At 43.4% G+C, this 17753-nt stretch overlaps 2 protein-coding genes across 5 annotated transcripts in view; one reads left to right on the top strand and one right to left on the bottom strand.

The window, feature by feature from the left end:
- LAMB3 (laminin subunit beta 3) overlaps positions 1-10708 on the top strand; it is a 48147-nt gene extending 37439 nt beyond the window's left edge. Inside the window, exons 17-23 of the mRNA XM_028734457.2 lie at positions 400-603; positions 1418-1562; positions 4995-5202; positions 6751-6892; positions 7754-7930; positions 8573-8726; positions 10357-10708. Of these exons, the coding sequence (XP_028590290.2) occupies positions 400-603; positions 1418-1562; positions 4995-5202; positions 6751-6892; positions 7754-7930; positions 8573-8726; positions 10357-10496 (1170 nt within the window). The 3' untranslated portion in view covers positions 10497-10708. The remainder of the gene's footprint in view (positions 1-399; positions 604-1417; positions 1563-4994; positions 5203-6750; positions 6893-7753; positions 7931-8572; positions 8727-10356) is intronic.
- Positions 10709-11017: 309 nt separating this feature from the next.
- Positions 11018-17753, bottom strand: part of CAMK1G (calcium/calmodulin dependent protein kinase IG) — a 38706-nt gene continuing 31970 nt past the window's right edge. For 3 of the 4 annotated variants that reach the window (XM_028734456.2, XM_028734453.2, XM_028734455.2), the window contains exons 10-13: positions 17394-17481; positions 16198-16622; positions 13219-13351; positions 11018-11803 (exon numbers count right to left, since the gene is read on the bottom strand). In XM_028734456.2, coding sequence (XP_028590289.2) covers positions 13261-13351; positions 16198-16622; positions 17394-17481 — 604 coding nt within the window. In that variant the 3' untranslated portion in view covers positions 11018-11803; positions 13219-13260. The remainder of the gene's footprint in view (positions 11804-13218; positions 13352-16197; positions 16623-17393; positions 17482-17753) is intronic. The other variant, XM_028734454.2, reaches the window with a different exon arrangement.

Below are 17753 nucleotides of genomic sequence, written 5' to 3'. Positions count from 1 at the left end.
AGAATGAGCAGGTGCAAAATGGACACAGACTGGAAAAAAGTGACCCGCCCTCCTCCCTTCATGTATCATTGTGACTCCTTTTCCCCTTCCCCATCCCACCCCCACTGACTCCCAAGCAGTCCTTTGAGCTATCTGTGTGCCCCTCCCAGTGGGAAATGTCTTCTGGGTCATCTCCAACCAGCAGTGAGCTCTCTACATGTCAAGGCCTTGGCCATCCCATAGAACCTTCTTCTTTGATTGCCTTTTATGTTGTCTCCATTTGGGCATCTAAAGCTGGGTGCTGTGCATCAGTGGATGTGCTGTACCATAAGTGCATGAAGATAGTAACTCCCTGAATCATTTTTGGGTTTTGTATTATTGATGGCATAACTTAACTGATTGTATGGCTTCTATGTTTAGATTTGCAGTGGCATCAGGTCAGAGATTTGCAGCCCTGGAGAATGTCCTGGAGAAGTATGTCCACAGCAAAACACAACTGGATGTGGCCCTGGTCGGAGCTGTACTGGAGTGTTCTCACTTTCTGGAAGTTCCATCCAAACTGCCACAAAAACCTCCCAAGATATCCACAACTTAAATATCCGACTTCAGGAGACTACACAGATGGTGTGTGTGTGTGTGTGTGTGTGTGTGTGTGTGTGTGTGTGTGTAGAAAGGAAAAGGAGAGCTCCTACCGTTGCTTTCTTGGGAGACAAAGAGTGAAAGCTCTTTTGCAATTGCCAAGGAAAATGCATGACTTGTGCTGTGTGGCTTTTTGTGAACATGTGAACATGTTTGTCACGACACCCAACATCAAACAGCATTCCTTCAATTTTAAACTCTGCCCAGGTAACTTTTCAGTTTGGGAGATCCACCTGGCGGATATTGCTTTGTGAGGGTGCCTTGTCTGACAGGGACACTGCACAAGGCAGGGTGTCTTCCAGAAGTTGTTGGACTCAGACTTTCATCAGCCCTAGCCAGCCTCGTTAACATTCAGGGATAATTGGAGTTGTCACTGATAAGCACCTGGAAGGCACCAGGTTGGCTGTCTCTGCACCAGCACAACAGCTGAAAGTGAAACATCCAAGAAGCATCTTGGGTGTGTCCTCTTCCTGAACAAAAATATGGCGTGTGGAGCAAATGAGAACCTGCTTGTGAATGTGCATAATGCATGTTGTTGTGATACCATAGTGGGATTGTGCAGAAACAAATATCTGTGTTCTGAGTGCCTGTTGGTTGTTGCAGAGAAGGCAATGGCACCATTCATTTTCTTCCTCAATGTCTACATTTTTCACTATAAAAACACATTTTTTTGTTTCTGAAATACTAGGAAGCACTGGGTAATTAAGAAACAGGGAGATTGAAAGTATGGATGAATGACACTCTGGAACCAGTTTAGGATCTTAGAAACTGACTCTGCCTTGCATGTTGTTTGACATAGATCAGAGCTGCAGAAATAGCTGTTGGCCAAATTCAGACTAATGCCCAGAGCCTGGGAGACCAAATGACTTCAACTAGGGCCCAGATAGAAGGAGACATCCATCGCACCCAACAGTTCATCTACCAGGTTCGCAACTTCCTGTCAGGTAAGTCTATGCATGAAACTTCTGTCTTTGATTACTTGCCATTACATTATCTTTAAAATGGTCAGCTTTCTCATAAAACACACCTACATGAAGCAAATGATCAAGTGCTATTCATTGGATCAATTCATTGATTAAAAAGTTTCATGCTTACAGGAATATGAATAGTTCTAAAATGTATGCTAAGGCCAGATAGATAGCAGCTAGCTGTTGCTGGGGAAAGGAAAAAACATTAGATAGCAGGCAAGACTTTCTCCAAGCCCTTCAGAGACAAATACAGCAGATGAAAAGCATACAGCAAATTTGCCGCTATTCGAGGATGGCTGTTACAAAACCATTCTTCCTGCTTGTATTTTCCTTGCTCAATATCTTTTGTCGATTGTCTGTGTCTCCTGCCCGCTGGTACGGAAATAGAATCCATTGTGCATCATAGTGGCTACGCACAAAAGCTTTATCCAAATGGTTATGAGCTGGACTACTTCCCAAGTTATGCTTAAAACATGTGGGAGTTTACTTTTGAGTAAAGGGCATGTGGTAGAAAAGTTGTACTGGCAGTGCAGGAGTGCATTTAAGAGAAAGGATATGCCAGCCCAGGATCTAGTTGCAAAAGTTTGATCAATGGGGGGGTGGCGCTTACCTTCAAAGATATCGGTGGCATTCTGACATTACAGTTTCAAACAACTTCGGGCAAAGCAGGAGGGTTTGACTTGATGCGCTTTGAGGTTCCTACCAATTCTAGGATGCAAATGCTGACAGTAATTCAGTGAGGTAACTGTAGACAAAGAAGGGAGCCATGCATATTTTCCTAGGGAAGCTGTTCCAGGGATCTGGGACCATCACAGAGAAGAGTCTATCCCTGGCTCTTGCTTCCCACCCACCCCTGTTCCCCAGCAACACATAGGTGCTACTAACCAATCCCATGATAAGGAAGCTGATTTGGTGCCATGGCTTATTTTTTTGTTTGGAGGTGAACATTTTCACATTTGAGCTCCTGGGTGTATGACAGTATCTGGAATTTGTGCCCTGCTAATTTGTATTGTTTTGCTAGAAGTTCCTCTCCTGTCATCTCTAATTGACTTAGTGGTTCTTCAGTTGCCCACCCCTGAAAAAAATAAATTCAGACATGGGTATCTGCCCAGCATCTTCTTCAGGGGAGACCAATGTGTAAAGAAGAAGAAGATATTAACCACTAGTCCTACTCAGACTAGGTTCACTGAAGTTAATAGGCATGACTAACTTGAGTTCATTAATTTAATTGGGTCTAATCTGATTAGGCCTTAGTTGAATTCCTCAGGCTACAAATCTATGCCAGCTAACTTCAATAGGACTTATTCCTGAGTGGATACATATGGGATTTCACTGTTAGGCTTTAGCCCTTGGGACTCTTACTTTAGAGTAAGCTCTGCTGAATACAGTGGACTATATTTCTGAGTATTTAATCGTCCAATCATTTTCTTGGGTGATTTCTTCCTTATGCATTTTAACACATTTGTTTTTAAATTGCAGGCATTATTTAGCATGAAAAGGTGCTCCTTAATCCTTTTTTTTAAAGTCATGCATTATCATTAGTTAATATTATTTTGTTAGAAGCCTATATATAACAACTTGCCTATTTGAATAGCGCTCTCTCTAAATCCCCATCTCTTGCTTGAGACTTCTCCCTGAGCAGTGCATACTGACAAGCATGAAGGCTGCGATTTGACAAGTATCTAGGGGAGAATACCGAGAGGGTGGGATACTTTGGTTGTGAGAATAAATCATGAAATGTTGAGACATCTCAGATGTGGCAGATGCAGAGAGTGATGGACCAGTTAACTCCTGCTGCTTTGAAAAATGTCTACATGTAGAGAGAATAAGAAGTGCTGCTGACAGCTAGGGTGGCCAGATTCAAAAGGGGAATGTCTCCACAACTGGAATGTTAACTAAGAGCTCCTCCAGACAACCTGTTTATTTAGAATTCACCTGGATTTTCTTGCACAAAGAGGTTAGACTCTATGCAGTCTTTACTGAGCATTTGTTCTGATTTGCGTGTGAGATGGTTATACAACATTGAGAATTTGTCCTGTGTTTATCCTGATTTGCTTGTGGGGTGTTTTTATATCCTCCTGTTAATCGTTCATTCATCCCACCCTTTTCATTGCATTTCCTTCACTTTCCAAACTGCAAAGAGGCTGATTCTTTTATAAAGTCGATTTGTTGCACTAGGGTGACAGAGTGTGTTAATCCAATTGGATTGTGTGAACTTAAATGTACAGTATGCGCTTGAAACGCTCCCGCAAAATGGTGACAGTTTGATGTCCATGCCTAGTTTCCCCCTTAACTGTTAGCTTCTGACGCTTCCTGAATTTCTTCTTAGCACCCTTATGTTCTCTCTTCAATCTGCTTGCTTGTTTTTTTTGAACATTTCTGGCTTTGCTAATATAAGGAACCAGTGGGAACCTACAACACATTTCCCCCCTAGTGTATCACCCACATCCTAACAGGAATGCTCCTTGTCAGTGCTTTGTACAGTCTAGAACAGGAACCCTTTGAGTGTTGGTTGGAGGTGGCAAAGGACCTACTTTTTCTTTCCACCCTCCTCTCACTGTGCTATACAGTTGCAAAGGAGTCAGGATTGATAAAGAGCTTGGAGGAGTATAAAATAGGATGGCGAGGGTCATTTCCTAATGCTGAGCGCAAGGATACTATTAACAGTTTGACACACCCACACAGGCCAATTCTCATTCTCTCCCTCCATTTCCCAGCCCATCAACATCCCATGGCTTAACTGGCCTCAGTTATGCCTTTAATTCCTAGACTCACACAAGCGCTGTTCAGGAGAAAAAGCCTTTGTGTGGTTCTAATAATCACAGGAGAATGGAGCCATGCTCATTAGCCATGCTCCTTGCATTGTGTCCCCACTGCTCTCCAGGTGTCACAACTAGAAGGTCTGAATCTCAGAGTCTGCTTTATGCCTTTGGGCTCCTTGTATGATTTCAAACCCTGATCACACAGAGCTTTAGCCTGTGTCACATGTTGTGGAGGCGACATGTTGTGGAGGCTCCCTTCTCCAGACCCCTTCCTCTTCATATGATGGAGGCACAACACCTGAATAGGGCTGTGGCCTGCCTGAGTTCAGTTTCTTCAGATTGTTTTCTGAAATCCTGGGCGAATCCTGGATTTTACCATAGCCACGATTGGACAACAGTGTTTCCTTCCATCTCCAAGGAAAAAATAACAGTAAGGACAAGAGTTTGGAGTGAACATAGGTGAAGATGAGATGTGTGTGTCTTTGCACCAATATTTGTCCTGTAATTTTATTTGGAAGAGCAGCAGATCTGGCTTTCCCTAGCGACCCAGTGTTTGATTTGCTTCAAGGAAGCTTCTGGTTTGTTGAATAAGATATATACTCTCACTTGGCCTCGACTTGACTTTTCCCCACTCATTTCTTTGCAGATCCAGATACTGATGCTGCTACCATCCAGCAGGTCAGCGATTACGTCCTCTCCCTTCGCCTTCCCGCTGACACTGCCACAGTCCTCAGGAAAATGAATGAGATTCAGAGCCTGGCGGCTAAGCTGCAGTGCCCTGAGACATTCATTTCCCAAACGGCTGGGGATGTTGCTAAGGCCAGACAGCTTCAGCAGCAGGCAGAAGAAGCCAGGTAAAGAGGCCTTTAGTACTGTTGGATCATGTAAGGAGAGTGATGGAACCTGTTTGTAGATATTATTCAGAAGAAAGGTCCTGCCCTATAGCTAGTACAAGATTCTTTGCCTTCTTGAGGCTTCCCGGGGACGTGTGCACAAAACCTCAAGTTTTTAAACCAATGCAAATAAGACACTATATATGTGATGTGGTTTCATTTAGCACCCGCTGAGATCTGTTGATAGAAGCATGCCAGCCACATCATTGAAGCATCACCCCACTCTATTGGTTGAATACAGGAACATTGCTCTCCTTTCTGGACAGACATTAACCTTGCATCCAATCCACCTACACTAGTGGCCAAAATTGTGGAAACCTGTTGGAAAAAGTGTATTTCCGAGGTTTGGTGGCTCTCATAACACCACTTTCTTTTAGAGTAACACCATAAAATTATATATCGATGGAAAGATAATTTAATGAAGAATGTAATGCAACAAAGTTTGTTCAATTTTCTGTATTCTATCAAAGGTTATATAGCCAAATAACCAAAAAAAGGTGGTGTTATGAGCCACCAGACCTTGAAATTACACTTCCCCAAAAGGTTTCCACAATTTTGGCAACTAGTGTACTTGGGTTTAGTGCTTGCTGTAGCAGCATGGGGAGGTAGCTCCGAGTTCGTATTCTTCACTTAATTGCTGCTGCTGTTACTATGTGCACAATTTTTGTATTTGCATTGAATTATTTGTATAGGATTCCCCCCCAAACCTTTCAATTACTTGGGTGGGGTCAGAGGCAGCTGAGTGAGGCACAGTGACTTGCATCAGTGAAACTTATCCCCAGCCAGATCCAGTGAGTTAAAGGTGGTCAGTCCCCCACTTCCTCGTCCTTTTTGATGTCTCTTGGGAGCAGGGAGGCTATGCTGAGAGTATCCCTGCAAGTGTGGAAGGTTAGCATCTTGCAGAAACTTGTCCTTGGAATGGAGATGGGAGCCAAGGATTTCCTGGATGACAGATAATATATTGTAGCTGCTGTACATTACGTTATTAGCTCTCACCACGCTAGCATAAAGTGATGGGATCTTTTACGCAGGCAACATTTTTCACTAGCACTCACTTCAGTAACCACCTAAGATTCTGAATTAAAGTTTGCTGGCTTATCTTGCTTGAATGCAGCTCAAGGTTTTGTCCCTGCTGCATGCATATATATATATATATATATATATATATATATATATATATATACACACACACACACACACACACACACACACACACACACAATACGTCCAAAGCACCTCCAAGCATCATGGGAACTGTAGTTTACCTCTCACAGAGCCACACTTCCCAGCACTCTAAACAAACTACAGTTCCCAGGATCCTTTGAGAGTAAAATGTGCTTTAGATGTATGGTGTGGATGCAACCTTTATTTATAGATGCTTGTTGTAGTCCATCCTCTCTGTCACTTCCCACTTCTTACTGGCCCAGTCTGCCTGTTTTTCATGTAGCAATATGTGATGGGAATTCAGAGGGGTTCTTTTTAATAAATATATATTTAACATTTTCCTAGGAATCGGGCCAATGCTATTGGGGCCAATGTGGAAGATGTGGTGGAGAATTTGAAGCAAGCAAACACAGCACTTCAGGAGGCCGAGGACACCATCAGTGGCTCTGGCTATTCCCTCCGGCTCATCCAAGACCGCCTTAATGAGGCGAGTGATACTTGAGTGTCTGGCTCTGAAGCCCACAAATGAATGGCTTACTCTAAAGCAAGCCGGCAGGACTTGTGATCCTCCAGGCCCAAATACATCTTTATTGTTCTGTCGATGACTCATGTTAAAAAAAGAAGTTCTGTGAAGGTGGAACACCTACACACTCCCCGACAGAAACAATAAAGCACATTACCTATTTAAAGGCATAACATTATAAAGATTGATTTCAGACTCAAAGCATCATAACTTCCCTTCCCTTGCACAGTCCAGGTAATGTCAACTATTCTAACCCTAAACAGTTAACATAAAAATATTCAGTCCCATTTCAAGTCTGGATAAGCTAAGTGTCTTCATTATTTCCTGCGACATGGATTGCCAACTGGGAGAACATGGGCAGTTGTTGGCCGTCTTGCATTTTTTCGTGCAAGAGAATATATTTTTGTACACACATATTTTTCCTGGTTCTGGGGAATGCTGTTTTTATTAGACAACAACAACAGCATCGTGTGTGTGTGTACGTAATCAATATTGTGCAATCTCCACCATTGAGATTAGCAGGGCATGGGTGACTTCCTATGGCAAGCAGGAGGTTCTTGGGGGAGCAGGAGGCAGAAATCAGTAATGACTGGACGCGCTTCAGTTTTGTGTTCTGCCAGCCATTTTGTATTCTGCCACGTCCTAACAACCACCATTTTAGAACTAGCACCCATAGCAGTCTAAATATTTGAAGTGTGCCTGCTGGTCCAAAAAAAGTTGGTGATTTCCATAGATTCTTGAGTAGAACAAAGTTTTTGCAATGAATATATTTTTTCAGGGACAAGAATTTTCATTGCTAAATGTTTCCTCTTTTGGGATGCTCAGATCCAGGCTGTCCTTAATCCAGCTGAGAAGCGTGTGCAGGACATCACTGGTCAGCTGGATGGTTTCACTGGGAGACTTGCCCAGCTACAGCTTAATGCAAAGCAGAACCTGTTGTTGGCTGCTGATGCTCAGCAAAAAGCAGGAGAAGCCAGTGAGCAAGCAAGGAGCACTCAGCAGGTATGGGAAATGGGAGCTTCCAGACACTACAATGTTTCTTCCCCCCTTCATTTTAAAGCTGTCACATTGTGATTCAAGGAAAACATATCACTGTGTTTCCTGTATGCTCTGGGGTGCAATATTAGTCAAGCAGCCCTGGCCAATACCTTTTGGGAGCTGCTTTGAATTCTGCTCCCAGTTTGGTGGTTATTCATGATGATGGCATGGTGCCTCTCTATAATATAGTGTCTCTATCATACATACCTTCTCTCTTTTGCTTGTCCAGCTTTCCATGCTTGGTTCAATTATAGCCCTAAACAACAGACCACTGAGGAACTGATGGAATTCATAGAATTGGGTTGTTTAAAGAGCATTTTACATATCACATGCAGTTGTCAGCCTCAGCTCATCTTTTTTCATAATCCTTTGATCTAGTTATACAGGGGTATATTCAATGCACTTGTTCTATTAGTGCAAGGATTTGTGCTTGAGCAATGGAATTTCCCCCTTCCTCCTCTTTGCACCCTCTGCACCTTCCACAGATCTGCTCCAGAACATTGGGGGATATTGTAGTGGAGGTTGGGATATTGGAAATTCTATGGCATCCACATGATAGAGCCGTCAAATGTGTGACTTTAGCCTGTTCCCTCAATTTCTTCACAGAGATTTGAACAGGTGAGACAAAAATATGCAGAACTTAAGAGGAGGATGGGACAAGGATCAAACCTGGGAGACCAAGGGGCTCGGATCCAAAATGCCCACAAGGAGGCCAGCACATTGTTCACAGAAGCCTTGAGTATGATGGCCAAAATGGGAGGTAAGGAGAGCATGACTTATAGCTGACCTCACAGTAATTTTCTCTGCCTTGCCTGACCACACAGGATTATGGATTTGTAAAGAACTAAAGGTTCTCTTTGGATTAATTTTATCTCTAGAATAAGTAGAATCCTACTAAAGTCAAAAGCAGTATTGAAGGTGTTTCATTTTGGGTACAAATCTGGAATGGGGAACCTTTGGCCCTTTGGATGTTGATGACATCCAACTTGCATTAGTCCTAGCTGGTGTGGCCAGTAATCGGGGTGATGGGAGTCTGCTGAAGACTATAAGGCCTTGTGAGCATGTTCTCCAAAATGGAGGCTGTGTGCATTTCTGGAGTAGCAAAATCTCTGCCAGTCCAGTTTCAGGGTTTTGTGGAAAGGTGAAATGAACGGCGACTGCAATAACCCCCGTGTATCTCCGCTCTTTCTTTTGATGCTATGTCCACTGAAGGGTGGTGTGGGGGTGTCATGTAAACACAGTGTCCTATAGAGCCACTCACAGGCTCGCATCTTAACAACTGGTTGCCAAGGCAAGTGCCAGATTTTTTCGATGCTTCATTTGAACACTTCAGTTTGAAGCTTTCAAACCTAATGACTTTGCTCGACACGCTTTGGGAAGCAGCCAGTGCGTAGACTAAATGCCTTGGCCCCTGTAGCAGGTGGAGCATGAGTAACTGGCTGGCTCAGAGCCAGGGATGTTGCTGGAAAGGGGAGTCGGCGTTGCTTCCATTGATAAAGCTGTGCCTCTAATGAATGGCTTTCATTGAAGGTGCCTCTCTGTGCCAGAGACTTGGCAGCTGGCTGCTGCCAGGCAGTTACTCCTGCTCAGAGTTTGCTAAATGCAGCAAGGAGTGTTGATATTACTAAATAGAGCAGCAGGCAATTTCCTATGCAGAACACGAAGAGCATATTTTACCAGTGTCTGCTGACGTCAATGCCAAAACTTGTTTGCCCCTAATCGGAAGGAACTGATTCAGGATGCTATGTGATAGAGCAGCAATTTTTTTAAAAAAATTGTGGTTCAGATCCTGCCACTGTTTTAGGCAGGCTCAGTGGGGGGTATTAAGGATAGGCAGAAAATGTGGTCTGCAAGGCTCAAGGGTGTAGACTCAAGCAAAAGTCAGCTGCTGAATTTGTCTACTAAAATAGATGTACTACTATCCAGAACTTGCAGGGATGCTTGCATCAAACTGTGGCAGCACTTAATTGATTTGTTGTGCTCAAGGTCCTTTTTCCATCCTTGGAACCTGTCTTCTGCTTTCTGCATGCATATGCCTTTCCTCCTCTTGGGACTGAAGCTTGTTCTTGGATTAGGAAGTTTAAAAGTAATGCTGAATTTGTGCACAAAGAGCTGTGCATGCTTGGTAATGCAAGCAAGGGGGAGGGTAGGATGCAAGGAATCAGCCAGTGATCTCCAGAGATAAAGTGTGACCTTGAGAGATTAACACACACTCTGCAACAGGGGGCATATTATATAACAGCTTAGTTTCACTCTGATCAGATGAATGAGAAACCCATGGCTGCTGCTGAGCAACAGCCTACACACACATATATAATGTTAAAGAACTGGAGATGAAACAAAAACCTTTCTTTTCCGTGCATGTACCTGATTTCTTTTTCAACCCACAGCTATAGAAACAGAGCTTCAAGATAGCAACAGCGCATTTCTCCTTGAATCAGCCAAGCTGGCAGGCCTGGAAAAAAAGGTGGAAGCCATTCACGATCATATCAGTCGTCGAGTTGAATATTACGCCACATGCACGGACTAGCACAGCCCTTCCTGTCTCCTTTCAGATGCCTTTCCCCCTCTTTACAAATAAAACAACTTTATCAGGAGGAGAAGCTAGCTGTGAACCAAAAGAGCCCTAGCTTTTAAAGAAGTCAGTGGGTTAATTTATTTGCCTTTCAAGGTGTTTTTTATACTTTACAATTACTGTTTTGAATTACAATTACTGTTTTGAATTAAAACTTGCAGATGGTTCCTTTTTATGTAGAATGTGTACTTATTTTGCAACTTTTGCACTACAGAAACAAGGGGGACTGAAGCTGGATTTGGATTAGGGAAGAAACACAGTCATGAATAGTGATTGTGAGCAGCAATAATAATGACACTGCTGTATCTTGGACTTTATATTACAAGGACATCTTGTCTTATTAGCCACCACCTGCTTTATTGACAGCATAACACTCTGCAGACGGCAGGAAGAAAATCTGCCCTTGGAGTTCAGGTGAGCGCCCTCCAGAATGAAATAACAGACCGCTTCCTTTGCCATCAATAACCAGCAAACACTTAAAAACCAATCAGCTTTATTAAGCATGGTACATATTGTAGAATCACTGGCTTGGAAGCAGAACTTGGCTTCATCAAGAGAATAGGAATGCTATGTATGTCCCCTCTGCATCCATTGGAAGATGTACAAGGAATATGGAAGTTTTTGTCCACCTACATCTGGAGGGCATCTCATTGGCTACCACAGCTGTAATGAAAGCTACACAAGCGAGCCAGCATAGAATGCATTCAGACTTGATCACCTTTTCCACATGGGCTCAGCACAAAAGAAGAACTCCTGGCAAGTGTTCTGTTATTCCACTGAACAGCTACAGGCTATAGATACAAAGCAAACATGCCCCCTACTTCCCGCCCCCGCATAAAAGATAGCTTTTTGCAAGGATGTAGATAAGTACACTGAAATGGCTAGCAAAAACCCGCCTTCCTTTCATAAAATGTTTTCTTGTTGGTATTAATGACCCCTCTAACATTTCAAGTCAATTGCATCACAGAAGTCCTCAGGCCCAGTGCTTTCCCCCCCTAGAAAAATAGGTGCCGGTACTCACCATGAAGTTGTTACAGTAAGTGCCATACTTTTTAACAACAAAAAAAGAGGTGCCGGTACTGGAGTACCCCCTGAAAAAAAGCACTGCTCAGGCCTATGAATGTGTAGCACTTAAATAAATGGCCACAGGCAACTGAGAACTCACTTCGGCCTGGCAGAGCTCAGACCAGGCTCCTCTTCTCTCTTCTTGCACAATTGATGTTTGATTTTGTGGCTTTGAAGAGATGAATCCAACAGCCCTTCTGAAAGAGATGAAATTCATTATTCATGTGTAACATAGTTCCCCAAAATTCAGAAGTGCTACAGTTGTTTATATTGTGGTTGGTGTTTTTAAAAGCTCTGCCCACTGAAACAGGGTGCTGAAATGGAGGATAATGGCTCAGCAAAAGCTACACCAGTGATAAAACTAAGTGTTTGTCCCCAAGAACCAAAACCGCTGCTGGATCTCAAACTGCTTTTCCACTTGGCAGAGATTATATACTTATTAAACATTAAGGATCTCTCAGAAGGTGGCACACTGGCCATAATCCAATATAGAGTTAAGCATGCTTTAAGGTGTGGGAATCTTTTCCATCCCAAAGGGCACATTTCCTCATGGGGAACCTCTGGGAGCTGCATGGGGCAGGCACCTTCATTCATTAGAAGTCAGAAATTTCTCTACACCCATCTCTCTAACCACCATCCAGGCAACCCACAGGTATGATCACACTTCAAGGACACATTCCAGTCAGGAAAAAGCACTCAAGAGGCATTGACCATCATGAGTCAATGGTGAATTAGAAAGGCCTAGAAGGCCATACTCAGCCCCTGGGTCTGAGGTTCCCTGGTTTAAGCTTTTTGACACCAGTGGGTTTACACACCCCTAGCTATGAGTTGGACAGGCTCTCATAGGGGAGCTTGACTTAAAGACTTATTTATCAGAGTGAGATTGGGGATATTTTCATTCAGGGGACATATATGGTGTTACGGCGACTGGCTGAATATTCATATCCTAGAAATCTCTAACCATAGGGTCTCTTGGCACCTGACAATTTCTTATGAGACACATCAGCATAGTGGAAGTTTACACCCTCCAGCTAAGGAGAATGAGAAGCAACTGGGTGTGTGTGCACATGCCAGCAATTTGGAGCAGGTAGAGCGCAAGGGAGCAGAGCCTTTTTTCTGGGGATCTGATGTGGGATAGTGGACCTGATGGCTTGCTGAGAAGGTGCAGGCTGTTTCCTTTCATTTACTCCCTACTTGTATATTTGTAAGCCAAATAAATGCTACAACAAGCACCCTAGGGCTTCAGTGGACTATAATGCAAATTAAATCAAAGAGTTTATAGTATGTGCCCAAAAAACTTTCTACTGCTCATATAAGTGCATTTTCTAGTGCAGTGCACCCTCCTGCCCTCCAAAGGCTGTCCAATGTAATCAAACTAGGCATGAAAGAATAGAGTGGGCCACAATTTTTTTTTTGGGGGGGGGGGAGGGAGCCTACCTGCACTCCCGTCTCCAGCGCTTTGGTATACATGCACATTTAAGCCAACTTCTCTAGCTAAACAAAGACGTTTTTCACTTAAGCAAGGACAGGAGAGAATGGAACTGGAACCGGATCATCAAGGTTTCACCTCTAGAAACGGCCCTGCAATACGTCTGGATCTAGACACACTTACCTGGTAAATGTATGAGAAAGACTCAAATGACTGATTTTCCAATCACATCACCAAACAAACTCCAGTTTGCCCAGTGCCAAAATAGGAGTGGTTACTGGCTTTCACTGGAACAAGGACTTCTGAGTTGAAATGACTGAGATTTGGAAGAGAACATTGAAAACAAAACAAGAGTGAATTATATGTGTGGAAAACAGCAGCAGCATTGTTTAAAAATACTTACATATGAATCAGCTCATCTATAGGTCAGCAGCTTTATGGCTCAAGGATCTATTCACCAATAAAGTGTGCAAGAAGTAAACTACTGCTTTCCCCCTGCATGATTTTGAAACTCACATCAGCATAAAATCCTTACAGCAGATTAAATGGTTAAGAATCAAGCTGACAGCCAGTTGGGGAAATAGTCTACTGCTTAACTTTCAACAATTTGGGAATCCTATCAGACACATTTCATACAAAACTGAGGCCCTGCAGAGTGTAATAACACACTGACATCCAAATTACAGATGTATCCAGCCTGTACAAGGGTTTTTTTGATGAGTGCTGCAGTTCAGATGAAGTTACACACCCATATGCTTCACTGCATACACATAAGTCACAGGTGCAGAAGCCTACCTCTGCTAATTAACTTCCCTTGCTAGATTTGGATATTTTTGGGTTGTATCCAATGTTAATCATACTCAGAGTAGACCTACTGAAATTAATAAGTAAAAGGTAAAGGTACCCCTGCCCGTACGGGCCAGTCTTGCCAGACTCTGGGGTTGTGCGCCCATCTCACTCAAGAGGCCGGGGGCCAGCGCTGTCTGGAGACACTTCCAGGTCACGTGGCCAGCGTGACAAAGCCGCATCTGACGAGCCAGCGCAGCACACGGAAACGCCGTTTACCTTCCCGCCAGTAAGCAGTCCCTATTTATCTACTTGCACCCGGAGGTGCTTTCGAACTGCTAGGTTGGCAGGCGCTGGGACCGAGCAACGGGAGTGCACCCCGCTGCGGGGATTCAAACCGCCGACCTTTTGATCGGCAAGCCCTAGGCGCTGAGGCTTTTACCCACAGCGCCACCCGCGTCCCACTGAAATTAATAGACAAGGCTAATTTAGGTCAACTCATTTCAGTGGGTCTACTTCAAGGAAAACTTAGTTGGATAAAACCTTTGCCTTAACATTTCAAAAGTAAATGGATTTAAAAAAGCCTAATTTGAAAAATGAAGTACCGGTACTTATAAGGCTGGGTTTGCATGCAAGACCATAAAGTATATTTGAACATCTCATGCACTGCTTGTTCTATGTGGGAGTGTTGTTAATCTGGGATAAAATATGGATAACTTTAATGTGAACATTCCTGTCATTATAGGCTTTATATCCACCTTATAGAGTAACCTGAGAACAAACTAATTTAAGCTTCTTAAAGCTGTCATACTTTTAGGAGTTACTGTGAATCTGAAGGGTTTTCATGATTTGATGACACCAAATCACAGCACTCTACTTTTTAAAGCCATCAGTGCATTCTGGTTTTGTCAACGCATAGCAAAGGGAATCATTTCCAGCATGGTCTCCTAACAAAAGCGAATATTTTTGTGGGGTTCTGTGTGTGAAAGCAAATTACTTCAAGCCTGATATTACACCCTCAGGAAATTTTCAAGGCAAGGGAAATTGCCTTTTCATATTTTCCTTTGAATCAGAATCCGTGAGTTTTGCAATAAATCTCAAGATACGCCAAAGAAGATAAAGCAAAAATGGTTAGAGGTACAATTGTTGCTCTGTGGGAGCACATGCCAGCATCTCATTTGAGACCTGGTGGCAAAAATGCAATGGACAAAGCAAGTCTCTCCCCTACTGTATCCAGCTGCCCTGAACTGGTTTGGCAATCACAACCCATCTACAGCATAATGGAAAGGTTCACACAATGTATCAGGGAAGGCCGAAATGGTTGAGCACATTTAGCACAGAGGTATAATGCATACTGAATGCACACTGGATGTTCAAAACCTGACCCCACCCCCCTAAAACCCTACTGGGCAGAATTACCCACAATGTGCAGGCTTTTGACTTTATTAAAGCTCTCAAAAAGTCTCTCCAAGGTCCACATGTTTTTCAATCCTACCATCATGGTTTAGATGGTGCCACCAGCAAAGCTGGCCATTAGAAAGAATAGGGGGAAAACTGTTGCAATGGTCTTTCTGTGACACTTCTTTCCAAAATCTCATCCAGCTATCTTCCTTCAAGTTTTAGGAGAATCCCTTTATAGCCTGCGTAAAGGGGATGGGTCAGGAGTGTGATGGTGAATTTTATTAGGTACTTCATGGTACCCCTGTTACTACTACTCTCCTAATTAATATTATATTACTTTGCTGCTTTGTAAAAATTGTTCCTGACTTTTGGAACTGTTTTTATGCTTCTTTTTGTACAGTTGGCTTTAATATAGTGTTCATTTTTATATTTGCATTGTAAGCTGCATTCGGTGCCCTTGTAATGCAAGAGCTAAGCCTTTGAAAAATGAATAAATGAAGCATCTCCCACACAGCTTGCCCACAGTAGACATAAGAGTGGAGGAAAGCTCTACATTCCCATATCGCTCCCCCCTTTTTTGGCTTAACATTTTCCCTCCCATTGGAAACAATGGAGGGCAGGAAGTGGAGGGAGAGATGTAGTCACATTCAGGAGCATAACTAAATTATTCCCCAGACAGAGGATACATCAGAGAACTAAAGCAGTTCAGGAGCCTTTGGGTCCAAGCCCCTTCTTGGCATGTCCTTTGTGGCCATGCTGAGATTGGAGCTCTGGTGTTTGGAGGAGCCAGTAGTGAAAAAGGGGAGGATCTAACATCAGATCTCCTTCTGTGTTTGAGGTCTCCAACACTGAGTAAGTTAGACCTGATCTATTCCATGACCCCTGGCATGCCCTCCCAGGAACCATAAGATTGCGCCCTCACTGACAATTAGGGCCTCCTGTTCAACAATTCCATGTAGTGGAATGGACACTTACTGGGGTTTGGCACCTCTTTTGAGGAGCACTGACTCTGAGCAAAAAGCCGTCTTCACTTTCTCATGTGTTCCACATGCTGTGTTGCAGCTAAATGAAGGTCCGTTTGGAGAGCTCTGGTGGTCTTCTGTGGCTGTGCTGGAAGTGACAGGGAGGGGTGTGGTAGCCGGGTGATCCAAACACTTGCTGTCTGCCATCTTGCTTTGCTGATTAGAAAGCTCCAAAGTGTTCTGGCATGATAGCACAGGCACCAGCATCTTGGCCTCTCGATTTGGTTCTTCGTGGCTGGCGACTGATGGAGTATTGGGTCTTGATGCATTTTGCACTTCTATGAGCGGGAGATTGCTTTTGGTTTTGGTATCTGGGTGGTGGCAGTTCATATGGAGCTTCTTCATGTGGTGTACGACAGCTGCAGCATTGAAGGCTTGCTAGCAAAGAAGAAGATAGCAAGTTTTGAATGAGTGCCTATCGGACTACTGAACATTAAGTCTATTCAGATGCTACTTTGCTCTTGGAATTCCTTCTGGAGTGACATTGGAAGCAGAATCAGGTTCCTGCTCTCCCTGCCCCATTCCCTCAAGTACAGGCAGAAATAACAGGAAAACCAGGAGATCCCATGTTTATATGAATATGGCACCTTTGCCAAACCAGTGCCCTCCAGATGTCTGGGCTAAAATTGCCATCAGCTCCAGTCAACAAAAACTGGATATGGGGTCTGCCTCTCATGTTCATTGCAAAAGTGCTCAAAGGTTTGTAATGACTAAATGTTTTATCAACTGTGTTAAATAGAACAAATAAATAGAAGGCAAAGGTTGCAAACCACTTTGCACAAGGGCAATGCAATCCTATGCAGACATGCTCAGAAGTGAAAAGTGCATTTTGGATACCAATCTAAAATTGGTATATAGAGCAGCTGCCATAAAGGCCTAACACAGGGGAAAGTTAAACTCCTAAAATGAATGTCAGTCCTTTATTTCTCTGGTATGACAATTCTGCCATTAAGGAGGGACATTGTACAACATGGCAGGGCCAAATTCATATTAAGTCTTCTGGTATGCCAATACTAATTCTTAGGGGAGTTCCAGGAGGAGTGTCTTAGCTGGGAAATCTTTCTTTGGGGTATTTATTCATTGCTAGACACTGAGCTGAATGTCCTTGGGTATCGTGATATGCTTGGATAGCAGCACCAAGCAACTTACCTTCCACTTGCTCTTAGCAAAATTTTTCTGGATCTGTGCACTGACAGATGGATATATGTCACGGTGGAGAGCTGTGTTTCCATTAATCCTGCAGACAGAGGGAGAGGAATAACAGGCAGAAAGGCAGATGGTGTTTGTGAGGCATTTTGCATTCTTGCAACAGTTAGCTAATGCCTTTGTATGTTCAATCAGTAGTAATTAAACCCAAAAGGGAAAAGGCAATAGAGCACAATATAAACAAATTCTTCAATGTTTGAGCATGGTCAGAGGAGGATGTCCCCTCCCTGGCTGTCCTCACAGTGAAGATCCATGCCAAATGGTAGATCTAATTCAAGGTGACCCACCTTTTCATACCAAATG

Source organism: Podarcis muralis, chromosome 5 (assembly GCF_964188315.1).
Source record: "Podarcis muralis chromosome 5, rPodMur119.hap1.1, whole genome shotgun sequence".
NCBI lineage: Eukaryota > Metazoa > Chordata > Lepidosauria > Squamata > Lacertidae > Podarcis > Podarcis muralis.
Note: the sequence above shows the minus strand (reverse complement) of the source record. Positions and strands in the feature narration are given on the sequence as shown.